The sequence below is a fragment of the Schistocerca cancellata genome, chromosome 1, assembly GCF_023864275.1.
Source record: "Schistocerca cancellata isolate TAMUIC-IGC-003103 chromosome 1, iqSchCanc2.1, whole genome shotgun sequence".
NCBI classification, from domain to species: Eukaryota; Metazoa; Arthropoda; class Insecta; order Orthoptera; family Acrididae; genus Schistocerca; species Schistocerca cancellata.
The window spans coordinates 1,270,816,202-1,270,830,798 of NC_064626.1; the positions used below are offsets into that span (position 1 = coordinate 1,270,816,202).

A 14,597-nucleotide genomic window follows, 5' to 3' on the forward strand; every position below is an offset into this window, starting at 1 on the left:
GAAATGACACAAAATGAGAGAAATTTTCCAATTAAACAAGTCGGAAGACAAGGATTCAACATTTCTGCTCTATTTTCGAATCTCTACATTAAAAACAGGAATGAAATCAATAAAAGAAGTGTTCAGAAGTGCAACAGAAATTCAGGGTTTGTTTGAATATCAATGATAACAAATCTACGCAAAAATGACGAAGATTTGTAAGATCTGCTGAATGTAATGAAGAGTCTACTGTCAATTGAATATGTACTGACATGAAACTATGGAAATACGCAGCAGATGATTTAAAACTTGTGTTAAGACGCAATGGAATAACTTCGATGTTACTACAGAGACCTGTAGAGGACAAAAACTGTGTGAGAAGAGGGATATTAGAGCACATACAATAACTAATTGTGGACGTTGGGTGAAAGTGCTACTCTGAGATGGAGCGATGAGAAGTGGAGAAGAAATCGTTACGGATCGCATAAAATCAGTCCGACTGCTATGATCCACAAAAAAATAGATCAACGTTTCAGCTTGCGACATACCACATTACCGTCGCTTACACAAGTAGGCGCATCACTTTGTGCTCCTGTTCCCTTTCCGCGTTTGTCTCCGGTCACTGCTTCAGAGCGTCCACACGCAGCTTTTATCCGATAAAGTGAAAAAAATCTGAGGAGGTAAAGTGGGGAGGAAAGCTGCCTTCGTTTACTGGCAACAGCTGCTTCATTTCGGTTTCATTTTATTTTGTTTACGAACTTTAGCTTGTATTCTTATTTCTGCCTTGGTGTGTCTGTGTCTGAAGATGGAAACTTGATGTCCCGAAACCTGCCAGTTTTAACACGATAAGATTTTTAAAATGATTAACGTCCTAAGTGTGATAGCCGAATTACTGTCATAAACTTCAAATGACAACCACGAGCTAGTTTCCACTGCCACAGCGGAGATTCAAATTGGCGAGTAATAATCGTTGGCTACAAGCGATCGATACTTCACTGGGAAAAAGTAACCGGGTAAGAATGAAGACGAAAGTTGAGGGTTGCGTATGTATTCTCTGCCTCTCTCCCCCCCCCCCCCCTACCCCTCTCTCTGCCCCTCGCACAAGAACGCGTACGCTCTCGCTCTCTCTCTCTCTCTCTCTCTCTCACACACACACACACACACACACACATAGTAATTTCCTTCCAGCGTTAGTAGAAACCTTGCACGTACCGACGGGTGAGGTAAGTCGTTGCCTTGGCCTCCTCGAGTGGGCTCTGTGCCTCTCGTGCCCTAGGATTCCGTGTGCCATATCGTACCCTCAGAGAGCTGTTTCCTCCTCCTATCAAACTCTTTCCCCTGCAGAAGGTTAGCCCACATAGTGTTAATGTCGTCGCTGCAGCGCCAGCTGGCGTTGGGGACTGGCAGAGAGCGAAGATATTAATACGAGAGACGATCGGAAAGTAACGCACGATAATTTTTTTCTTCTCTGGTCTTACGGTTGGGATGTCGAAATTTCACGACTAGTTTGATGTTTGCGCGACAGAAGGTACGTTGTTTACATGCGCAGCTCTAGCGAGAGAACTCTGAACTACTAAACAAACACAGCACACATGTTACTGTCGCCAACTTTTGAAGCGGAACGAAGTGTTGTTCGATATTTGTGGGCTAAAAGGGATAAACCGAGTGAAATTCACAGCACAGAGACATGCATGGGGACGACTGTATGGACCGTTGCGATGTCTCCAGGTGAGTGCCTTGTGGACCTTAGTGATTCACCACGCTCCGGATACGGTTAACAGTTGTGGACCTTAGTGATTCACCACACTGCAACCTTGCAGAATGCCGTAGCCACAGAGGCAGCAATTTTGAACGACCGGCGTGTGCAGCTGCGGTCCTTACCGCAGCAGCTCAACATTTCCAATGGTGCGGCGTACGATATTGTTCACAACATTAATGCTGACGGCGTTAAACTTCTTCATGACAATGCTCGCCCTCAAGTTGCTGCTCCTGTTTGTGAGAAAATCGCCAAGTTTCGGTGGGAGGTGCTCCAGCGTCCACCATACAGTCCGTACCTCGCAACGTCTGACCTTTCGTCAGTTTGGTCCCATGAAGAAATTCCTCGACGGTTAAAGCTTTGCGACAGATTAGTTTGTCAAAGCCGGCCGCGGTGGTCTCGCGGTTCTAGGCGCTCAGTCCGGAACTGTGCGACTGATACGGTCGCAGGTTCGAATCCTGCCTCGGGCATGGATGTGTGTGATGTCCTTAGGTTAGTTAGGTTTAAGTAGTTCTAAGTTCAAGGGGACTGATGACCTCAGATGTTAAGTCCCATAGTTCTCAGAACCATTTGAACCATTTAGTTTGTCAGATCAGCAATCCGCAGATGACTACTCCAATCATATGTACTTCTACGAACAAGGCATATTGAAATTGGTACCATGACGGGAGAAATGTGTTGAGAACGTTGTTGACTATGTAGAAAAGTAGATAAACATGTAAGTTCATTGGTGATTTTTTTTTTGTTTTGTTACGTGTTAAACGTTTTTGGTAATCAAATTAGTGTGCGTTCCTTTCCGATCTTCCCCCGTACAAGGTAGATCAGGTGAGAGGGAGAGGAGAGGAGACACAGCCGGATAGGCGGCCTCCCACCGTGCTCGCTGCTCGCGCTGTCATTGTGAGAGGGACAGTGGAGGAGGAGGATAGGTAGTGCAGGCCCGGCACGCAGCCAGGGCCAGCGTAGCGCCAGCCGCGGGGGGCCAATTAAGAGGCGGGCCTTTGAGGCGGCGCCGCCCACCAATTAGCCGCGTGCTGGAGCCTCCAGCATCCAGCGCACAGGGCCCGGGCTCTGGCCGCGGCCCCATTCCTCTGCCGCCAGTGCGCTTCGTCCATACCAGTGGCGATATCGCAGGAGAAGCCACGACTCCCGGCGAGTTCCAAGTACTCCGCTGGGCAACGGCGTGACCCGTGCGAGTACGCCTATGCCCCACTTCAGTTGTATTGGCCGCAGCACCCAGAACATACTTACATAAAGCTGACGCCGTCTTAATGACTGCTCTCATTTCAGATATTGCACACATCCCGCCAACGAGCGACATGGTGCCGTGTTTAGACACTCGACTCGCATTCGAGAAGACGACGATTCAAACCAGCGTCCGGCCATCCTGAGTTAGGTTTCCTGTGATTTCCCTAAATCGCTTCGCGCAAATGCCGGGATGGTTCCTTTGAAAGGGCGTTGCCGACTTCCTTTCCCCATCATTCCCTAATCCGATGGGGGCGATGACCTCGCTGTTTGGTCCCCTCCCCAAATCAACTAACCAGACGGCCGGGGTTCTAGGCGCTACAGTCTGGAACCGCGCGATCGCTACGAATCTTGCCTCGGGCATGGATGTGTGTGATGTCCTTAGGTCAGTTAGCTTGAAGTAGTTCTAAGTCCTAGGGGACTGATGACCTTAGAAGTTAAGTCCCATATTGCCACTGACAGTATCCCACGCCGCTCGGTCAAATGGCTGCAGCCATTCCTGGTTCTTGCTCTCAGTTCCCTGTGGAACGAACGGGTGATAGGTGACAAGGCATTCAATAACAACTTTCTCGCAGTAACCTCTGCCCCAAGCGGAAGCGACATTGTTTCAGCTGGAGACGTTATGGTGTAGTGAGTCACTGATTTCTGGACACGGACAGTCTGTCTTTCTACTGGTCTGAGTCCTAAGATTAGAGATCATGAAGGCCCAATCTCGCACCCCTCGGGACTGGCAACTCGGTTAGGAAGTATCGCGTTTTTCCCGTCTGTTAATAACTTAGTATTAAGTACAACTGTTGTTGAAACTTCCTGGAAGATTAAAACTATGTGCTGCACCGAGACTCGAGATCTGGACTTCTGCCTTTCGCTGTCAAGTACTCTACCGACTGAGCTACCCAAGTACTTTTCACGATCCCTCCTCACAGCTCTACTTCTACTTTCTACAACTGTTGTAACTGCCACGCCGGCCGCGGTAGTCTAGCGGTTCTAGGGGCTCAGTCCGGAACCGCGCGACTGCTACGGTCGCAGGTTCGAATCCTGCCTCGGGCATGGATGTGTGTGATGTCCTTAGGTTAGTTAGGTTTAAGTAGTTCTAAGTTCTAGGGGACTGATGACCTCAGATGTTTAGTCCCATAGTGCTCAGATCCATTTCAACCATTTTTTTGTAACTGCCATATACACGCGACGAACGACTTTATGGACATCACTGTTATTGTATTTTGTAAGAATTTACAGAACGTCATGATCATCAGGATAAGCTGCTGCTTGAATAAAAACTTTTCGCTGACTACGAATTAGGATAACACAGATTACCAGGTCCATAAAAAAGTTGGGACTATGTAGCTAAAATCGGTAATACTATGACGTCAATAACAGTGTATAATTTCAGTGCGATATGATTTTCTATCGGTGGAAATTATTATAAAAGAGCCACTCAGATAACATTTTGCTGTCGCCCATGTGAAGGAAACTACAGTTGTCAATCTACAACTCAAATCACCTTTGATCTGAGACAGGCAAAGCTGTGTCGTACACTTCGACAAACTCCTTTTGAACAGTTTCGTACGTCATTTGTATGGTTTTTATCGAACTGGTATGGTGTGAGTCAGTTCACGGGTAGTGTACACATGATATGCTGCGCGGAGTGCTAGATACTGGCAATTTACAGTTACTAAATACCACACTGGCTTAAACTGAACATTTATGTCACTAACACTACTCATTTTCTTAATGAAACACTTAAATTTAGTTTAAATTCTTTTTTAGCTACATATGCTTTCAGTTTTAATTAAAAATTTGTTTTTGGAACAGAACGCGAGCTGTTGAGAAGAAATAATTTATGCTACATGTTTCACTTTGCTTCTCTGATTGTCAGATATTTTGTATTATTTGTGAAATGATTACACGTTTTTGCGACTAGAAATCAAAGTTCTTTCTGATCCACTGACAGCTTTACTACTGAGCAATAAAGGTTATTTTTTTGTCTTTTAGTGTTGCTGATCATGTGGTCATCGCTATTGTTTCCAGACTGTAATAGACTACTTTTAAGAAATATCATTAGCGAATATACCCACAGTGAAGACGTGTCTACAAGGTGACAGTACAAAAATGGTTCAAATGGCTCTAAGCCAGGGCCGGCCAAACGCTGCACAGTGTGTAAACGTGCGGAAGTGCTGCACATGTGCGCACGTGTGCGACAGCGACATCTGTTATTAGACATGTGTCCTAAATGAACGGCGGCGGCTCCACTTCCCTGTTTATGTGGTACAAGCAAGGGCGCAACATACCCAGTCTCGTCTACCCCTGGTAACCGTAACCTTAACAGAGAAGTACTGAGAAATGGCAGGTACTGTGAAAAAGCAAAGGACGGGAGATCTATGTTCTCAGTCGTTTAAAAATGACTGGGAACTGCAATTCTTTTTTGTAGCCGTTGGTGAAAACTCACAGTGTTTGCTATGCCGCCGAATAATAGGCGGCCAGCGTAAGTTTTCAATTGAAGGACACTACAATACATATCACAAAGACGAGTGTAGTGTACTCAAGAGTGAAGAACGGCAAGCAAAATTAAATGTCCTTAAGAAAATAGCTGAGACACACAAACTCGATTATCATTTCTCATGACCAGTGATAAACGTGTTTGGATTTATTCCTTTCATAATTAAAAATTATTGTTTACTAACTGTGCATTAGTGCCTCATTCTGCTCCATGTTACATTATTATCAGGAAATTTGGTCATTAAACCGATTGTTCCAATGTATACTTATATTTAGTGGTTTTTTTTAATGTGTGAAGGGCTACGCTCAGCTGAAGTCGATAAAACGTAACATTCATCTAATTGTCGGTTATTATGCAGATTTCAGACGGAACTGATGAAAGATATAGCAATAACGGTATGGAAATAACAGGTGATCATCGAGAGGTCTGCGGTTATCATTCTGTTCAGAGGTCAGTGAGACAGAAATTATGTGGGTATAACTGAGGGCACCAAGAATTAGTTATAAGAATCCTTGCATTAGTTTAATGTTATTTGAAATCGCTAAGTGCTCTCTTTCTTAAATACAAAAACATTACTCGTATTTACGCGCCGTCAGTCAAGCTGCCTTAATAAAAACCCACGGTTGTTAACTGTGTTACTTGTCTTACTGGCTTAAGCTGTTAACATAAAAGTAGACGTCTCAATGAGTAGACTGCGACAGTATTTTAAATGTTTAATTCGCTAAATACCTTCCCATGGTTGGCTTGCAAGCTGTGGAAGGCGCACTAGAATGCGCCGGTACAGAGTATCCCAGCAAGTGGATAAAGCGACATCTGTGCGTAGAAACATCCACTACATGAACGCTGACGGCTGCGGCGTGCACGCTGTGACCCGGAAGTTGCAGATGTGCAGGAGCACCGCACGCGTGCAGAATTTCTGGCCGGCCCTGCTCTAAGCACTATGGGACTTAACATCTGAGGTCATCAGTCCCGCCTAGAACCTAGAACTACTTAAACCTAACTAACCTAAGGACATCACACACATCCAAGCCCGAGGCAGAATTTGACTGAAGCGCCTAGAACCGCTCGGCCACACAGGCCGGCAAGGTGACTGTGAAATGTGGATGAACAACATTTCACCATTTCCTGCAATCGATACTCTCTTTCTCGCCGATGAGTTAGCCCAAAAAATTACGCCAAAAGACGTTAATGAGTGGAAGTATGGAACACATTCTCGAATGTTTAGTATTTTTCTTTCACAACTAGCTACGAAACTTTAATCAATACACCGTCCGCTTAGAAATTTGGGACGTTCCACCCAGTTGATGGAGCCCTGTTGAGTGGTTCCTGCCTCGTTCGAGTACGCTGAGCCGCTACGTGGTGACTGCGCACGCACGGGAAGCAGGCCCCGACGGCGCGCGCGGCTCCAGCTGCGGACCATTAGCTGCGCACACGGCGCGCTCAGCAGCCGCGCACCAAAGCCGCCGCCAGCCAGCTCTGCCGCCTCCCACAGCCCGCACCGCTCAAACTACACGGCGCACCACTGGCTCCCTTACCTCTGCTTCTGTTGAGTCGTACCACGGGTTCAGCTCCGAAGACAGAATCTGCCGCAATCCTGGTTCATGTCGAACTAGTCTTTGGCTAACTTTTACTCCACATTATCGATGTCCATCTCTACTCTTTAAGGGGCTCCGGAAAGGCTCAAAATCATGAAAAGTTCAATTTTTACTTTTTTGCGTTTTCTGAATCTGCAGACTATTACCTTTTAATAGATATATAATTTATTCAATTCCGAAGACTACAATTATTTTTAAATTTTTTTTGAAATGTGTTCTACATGGGCGTGACCCACTGTGGCGCTGTTAAACTGCTGTCAAATGGTGTTATTATTAACGTTCGTGTTCATCAGGTACATTTTAGTGATGTGAGATAAAGTATGTGTTGTGGCTAAACCTATTTTCAGAGACTTAGCAGCACCAGAACTGTTGAAAAAGTGTATTCACGGAAAAACTGAAAACCCCAATGAAAGTGTAAATAGTGTTATATGGTCGAGAATCACCAAGACTGTATTTGTTGGAATAGAAACACTTCACTTTGGTGTGTGTGATGCTGTTGCGACTTTCAATGATGGCAACATTGTAAGGTGCAAGGTATTTAGAAATATGGGAATGAAGATAGGTTCTAACATGGTACGAGCGATGCTTGCTTTAGACAAGGAACGCCTTCGGGCTGCAGACAGGGCTGTAAAGAGTCTAGAAATACAAGCAAGAGTAAACAGGAGGAGGAACAAGAGGAAGCTGGAGGAGGATTTTGCAGAGGATGAAGATAATCCATCCTATGGACCTGGAATGCACTTCTTTGTCGCTCGATTCCCAAAACTTTTATTTTCTCATACTAATTACATGTTTTCTAAGGATCTTCCAAACATATTTGTTTCAAACTTTCAGTAAATGTTACACAGTACCTTCTGCATAATTTAACACAGCCTTTTTCCAAAAAACTGTATATTTTTGAATATATAAATAAAAAATTGCAAACAAATGTGAATTTTCATTACAATTGAAAAAAAATCATCTTTAATAACTGAACTAAAATTTTGTAAAATCGCTGTGTTAAGTTGTAGCCCATATTCCAGTAAATAATCTGTAAAAAGTTCAACTTCCTACCTCAAATACTTTGTGAGGAAAGATGTAATTTATAAGCGTTATTTTAACATTGCAAGTATAGGGCGTTCCGGAGCCCCTTAAGATGAGGCGGTGTCCCACGAATTCCTCTCCTATACCGACCTCTTCATCTCAGAGTAACACTTGCGACCTACGTCCTCAATTATTTCTTGGATGTATTCCAATCTCTGGCTTCCTCTACAGTTTTTACTCTCCACGGCTCCCTCCAGTACCATGGAAGCTATTCCCTGACGTCTTAACAGGCGTCCTACCACCCTGTCCCTTCTTATTGTCAGTGTTTTCGCTGTATTTCTTTCCTCGACGATTCTCTGGAGAACCTCCTCATTCCTTACCCATCAGTCGACCTAATTTTCAATATTTTTCTGTAGCACCATATCTCATACGCTTCGATTCTCTTCTTTTTCAGTTTTCCCACAGTCCGTGTTTCACTGCCATGCAATGCTGTGGTCCAACCGCAATTTCTCAGAAATTTCTTCCTCAAATTAACGCCTATATTTGGTACTGTGGTAGTAGATTTGTCGTGGTCAGGAATACCTTTTATAGCAGTACTAGTCCGCTTTTTATATCCTCAGCTTACAGAATTCCTTAACTTCATCTACTTGATAATTACCAATTCTGATGTTAACAACTTTCTTGTTGTTCTCGTTTCTGCTGCTTATTGTTACTTCACTCTTTCTTCTATTTGCTTTCAATCCATATTCTGTACTCATTAGACTGTTCATTCCATTTAGTAGATTCTATTCCTTCTCACTTTCATTGAGGATAGCAGTTTCATCAGCGAATCTTATCACTGATATCCTTTCACCTTGAACTGCTTCTTCGATGTAAATATTAAACAGCACCAACGAAAGACTACATCCCTGTCTTACATCCTTTTTAATTCAGGCAGTTCATTCTTGACTTTCCACTCTTATTGTCTCCTAGTGGGTTCTTGTACATATTGTATATTCTCCGTTTTTCCCTATAGCCTACACGTATGTTTCACAGAATTTCGAACATCTTGCACCATTCGACATTCTTGAACGCTTTCTCCAGTTCGACAAAACCTATTAACATGTCCGATGGAATTATACGTTTTATAGAACGTCTCATGAGCAAGACTAATGAAAAATCAAGAGACATTCCGTAAAACGTAATATTCCATTGGACGATGAACTTCCCACGTTCGAAACCAGTAGCTATTTGCAAAAAATAAAGGTTCTGGGTTGTAGTCCCGATGCTGCACACAATATTAATCCGTGAATAAGTTCGAAAAATATTCAGTTCTAGCAGCTGAATTTCAGCCATCCTCCAGAGCTGCCCTTACGAAATGTATTATGCCAGATACTGAAGTTCTGGTAAACTCACTGTTATCAACTTAGTCTTACTATAACTGAAAGCGAATGGATAATATCAGCAGTTAACGAGGTAAATATATTTGAGAAACGAGTCTGCGACCTATAAGACCAAATACGTCATTGAGGCTCCCCCGGCATGATACACTCCTGGAAATTGAAATAATAACACCGTGAATTCATTGTCCCAGGAAGGGGAAACTTTATTGACACATTCCTGGGGTCAGATACATCACATGATCACACTGACAGAACCACAGGCACATAGACACAGGCAACAGAGCATGCACAATGTCGGCACTAGTACAGTGTATATCCACCTTTCGCAGCAATGCAGGCTGCTATTCTCCCATGGAGACGATCGTAGAGATACTGGATGTAGTCCTGTGGAACGGCTTGCCATGCCATTTCCACCTGGCGCCTCAGTTGGACCAGCGTTCGTGCTGGACGTGCAGACCGCGTGAGACGACGCTTCATCCAGTCCCAAACATGCTCAATGGGGGACAGATCCGGAGATCTTGCTGGCCAGGGTAGTTGACTTACACCTTCTAGAGCACGTTGGGTGGCACGGGATACATGCGGACGTGCATTGTCCTGTTGGAACAGCAAGTTCCCTTGCCGGTCTAGGAATGGTAGAACGATGGGTTCGATGACGGTTTTGATGTACCGTGCACTATTCAGTGTCCCCTCGACGATCACCAGTGGTGTACGGCCAGTGTAGGAGATCGCTCCCCACACCATGATGCCGGGTGTTGGCCCTGTGTGCCTCGGTCGTATGCAGTCCTGATTGTGGCGCTCACCTGCACGGCGCCAAACACGCATACGACCATCATTGGCACCAAGGCAGAAGCGACTCTCATCGCTGAAGACGACACGTCTCCATTCGTCCCTCCATTCACGCCTGTCGCGACACCACTGGAGGCGGGCTGCACGATGTTGGGGCGTGAGCGGAAGACGGCCTAACGGTGTGCGGGACCGTAGCCCAGCTTCATAGAGACGGTTGCGAATGGTCCTCGCCGATACCCCAGGAGCAACAGTGTCCCTAATTTGCTGGGAAGTGGCGGTGCGGTCCCCTACGGCACTGCGTAGGATCCTACGGTCTTGGCGTGCATCCGTGCGTCGCTGCGGTCCGGTCCCAGGTCGACGGGCACGTGCACCTTCCGCCGACCACTGGCGACAACATCGATGTACTGTGGAGACCTCACGCCCCACGTGTTGAGCAATTCGGCGGTACGTCCACCCGGCCTCCCGCATGACCACTATACGCCCTCGCTCAAAGTCCGTCAACTGCACATACGGTTCACGTCCACGCTGTCGCGGCATGCTACCAGTGTTAAAGACTGCGATGGAGCTCCGTATGCCACGGCAAACTGGCTGACACTGACGGCGGCGGTGCACAAATGCTGCGCAGCTAGCGCCATTCCACGGCCAACACCGCGGTTCCTGGTGTGTCCGCTGTGCCGTGCGTGTGATCATTGCTTGTACAGCCCTCTCGCAGTGTCCGGAGCAAGTATGGTGGGTCTGACACACCGGTGTCAATGTGTTCTTTTTTCCATTTCCAGGAGTGTAGATATTTCACTCTTTGTGGGGCATGCGGTAGTTACGGTCTTCTTTCCCTTCAGAACGTTTAGTTAAGGAGGAAGGAGGTGAAAGAAAGGACAGACAGTTTTGTCATTACGATGTAAGAATATCAACCTGACAGGAGTGTGATGATACAGTACACTGGATATCCCCAGCAGAAAATAACGGTGAAATGGTTGTTTGTCAATAACTGCGATTGTACTTGGCGAACACCTTTGCCGTATGTTGTTTGTTGCAGAATTCCATCTTACAATTATGTGGACTTGCTCCATAGTAGGCGTTATTTTCAATACATTCTATTGCGTCAGTATGAACTTCTTGAAAGACTTTGACAAGTAATGACGAATGTGGGACTTCTCGTTGTTATTGTACAGTTAAATGAACCTAGCTGCGAGATGTGGTCACCAAGCTAATGTGGATTTCCTATATATTTATTTTATAACGACAAATGTTGAAAATGGAAACATCTTCAGTGTGAGAAATAAAAGCTTCTACGCTAACACGGACTATGTTTTCATTTAGATACATGCTACCGTGTTTTCGCGCACATGATTTTCATGCAGTAGTAGATGCTGAGCTTCGTCCAGTGTCAACGGCCGTGGGCTGTGCGACTGCCGGACAGTGCTTCTGACACGGGGCGACCGTGGCGGGACACGTACCTGCGTGGTGGTGGTCGCGCTTCCGCTTGGCGGTCGGCGGGTCGGCGTGCTGCGGGATGCCGAGGATGCCGTTGATGCTGTAGGCGCCGGGCCGCGACGCGTCGTGGTGCGCGTGCGCGTGGGCGGCGGCGGCGGCGGCGGCGGCGGCCGCGGAGGCGGAGGCGGACGCCGACGCGGAGGCGGAGGGCGCGTGCGCGATCACCGACACGCCGGGGCCCGCGCCCGCGCCCGCCCCCGCGCCGCTGCCCGCCGGCGACGCCCCCGCCCCCGACTGCTGCTGCTGTTGCTGCTGCTGCTGCTGCTGTGACTGGTGCACGTGCTTCGCCTTCTCCGCCGCCTTGTTCCTCACAATTCTGCAAGAGAAGACGAGACCTCTGTCAGCACTGTAGCTCGATCACCACTGCAGAAACGTACTCGTACAGTACACATACAAAATACTTAATACAGGAGATGAAAACAGGCAAACTTTGAGACATTTCGGTACGTGAATATTTCAGTTTTACAAGTCCAGATACCACATGCTATGCTAAAAGAAGCAGCCGACAACAACAACCCGTGCGTCGCGTCACCGTAATATGGGTTAAACAACTCTGCCTGCGAAAAGCACGGATCCGAGTTCGAGTTACACTCCGGCCTACAGTTTCATATGTCGTTTTCATATCTTAGGGAATTTCTTTGGGATGTAGACTGGAACATTACTCAGAGACCTTCGATGCGGGCCACTTTGGAGAATAATGACTCGGGATAGCGTTGTAAGACATTTGGCTGTAACGATTTCTCGCCGTGCTCGCTCCTAGCAGTAAGAAGGCCACGTTCAATGTGCGCACTCTAGTGTGGATGTACGTCAATTGCTGAAAAAGACGGGGAGTTGTTCTTCGAAAGATTAGTACTGTACGGAATGAACCCCTGATGAAAAAGAAAGGAATGAGCACGTTGTTGGTGAGTGGGTAACTGTGCGCCCACTCGGCGCGGCGCGGCGCGGCACGTGCGCCGCACGTGGCCCGCGGCACCTGTTGACTTCCGGCCGCGTGCGCAGGTAGCGCCGCCACGCGCCTCCCGCCTCCCGCGCGCCACGCAATTTTCCTAGAGAACTCGCTACGGCGTCACCCTGTCACGGCAGGCTAACACGTGCAACGGCGGCACTCCAGTTGGTTTCTTGTGATTCAAAACGACCAGCAAAGCTTAACCGCCGACTGAGGCATCTCGCGAATGCGGTTCGTGTCGTTTAAAATGGTTTTTACCAACGAAAGTGCACGTATTGCAATAAATTGCTTATTGCAGGACGAAACGATGATAAACGATGGCAGATTTAAACTGTGTGCCGCACTGAGACTCTTTCACGGACTGAGTCATCCCAAGGACGATTCACGAAACGCCCTCACAATTTGACTTACGATCCTGTCCCTTACGAAGAGCTCGCCTAAATAGATAATAGGTCAGCCTTTTGTTCAACACTTACAAACTGAATGCGACTGATTTAATACACAGAAAGAGAATCTACTTGAGCCACATGGAACTCGAAGTAAGCTTATCGCAAACGATATCTCTTTATTTTTTTATTTTTAAGTGCTCAGTCTTATCGCTAGTTTGATGCAGCATGCGATGTTTTCCTACCTTATGGCATTGGTTTCGTCTGCACCTAACTTCTGCACACGATGTCCCCTATAATCTGAGCTGGATATTGCAAATTACAGTCTTTATTTGCAGCTGTTATTTTTCCACCTTCTGCTGATCCTTCCCACGTTAAGTCCACGGATGTCATAGGAGACGTCCGGCTAACCCGTTCCTTCCTCCGGTAAGGGACATCGAATCTCTTTAGCACTTCTTCATTTTGGACCTTATCTTCATTTTTAAGAATCTCTGTCAGCACTACATTTCGAATACTTGCATTTTCTTCTACTACACACTTCCGAAGACCAAAGTTTCTCTTCTGTACAATGCTGTGCTCCAGACGTACACTTTCCAGATTTCTAGACCAATATCTGATACCAGTAGCATTCTTTTGGCGAATAAAGCTTTCTTCACTGTGCCACTCTCCTACTCCTCATCTTTTCCACGTTTCCTTCGTTTATTTTTAAGCAATGTCTTGTGCCAAGAATGTTGCCTGATCCTTTCGACAAGGCTTGTTGACATCTAGCAAGAGAGACCACGACATCTGCGATCTTTAGCAACAGAACCAGTTTCCTTTGCACTTTTATCTGTCCCCTGAAATTTGTTACACTTCCTTCATTACTTACTCGACGCACAAGTTGAATCACAAGCTGTCAGTTCTTTGATAGAAAGACGTAATGAAGCTCAGCTCGTATGAGAGTTGAGCCTAGGGAAGGGCGAGTAACTCTGCGGCCAGAGCGTGGCAGAGGGTGCTGTGGCGACGCCGGCGGGCGTGCGCGCCACGCACCGCGCCGCACAAAACATTCGCCACGCCGCGCCGAATGCGCATGCGCGCGGAGCGCCGGGGCGGGTGTCGGTCACGTGACCCGCGAGCGGGGAGCTGCTGCGGCGTCGCCTGCAACGCGACACCGCTGCAACCCTTCAATTAAGTAATGACGTGATTAATACGAGCGCCGCGCCTGCGCTGCGACCAATCCATCATCAATTTCCCTAATGAATATCAAAGCGGCCAGCAGGCAGCAGCCAGCAGCTCGCAACTTGTTTGCCGGCGGCGCGGCCGCGTGTTTCGCTTTGGCGCCCGGCGTGTCGAGGGAGGGGGGACAGCAGGGCAGTCAGCAGTGCAGTTCGCTCAGCCCGTTGGCGCTCGTGTGGGAAGGCACGTGCTTGTGGCCGAGGAAACTCTTCGAGCTTCCACTCTGACCTCGAGCTGAATCCAAATAAATACGAACCAGTAGCAGAAAGGTCCCTGTCTCGTACCTAGGATAATACGGGTCTCCT

General features: G+C 47.1%; 1 protein-coding gene across 2 annotated transcripts in view; it reads right to left on the minus strand.

Moving 5' to 3' along the window:
• Positions 1-14,597, minus strand: part of LOC126095027 (paired box protein Pax-5-like) — a 262,451-nt gene that overhangs the window by 43,782 nt on the left and 204,072 nt on the right. For both annotated transcript variants that reach the window (XM_049909700.1, XM_049909692.1), the window contains exon 4: positions 11,709-12,061. In XM_049909700.1, the coding sequence (XP_049765657.1) occupies positions 11,709-12,061 (353 nt within the window). The remainder of the gene's footprint in view (positions 1-11,708; positions 12,062-14,597) is intronic.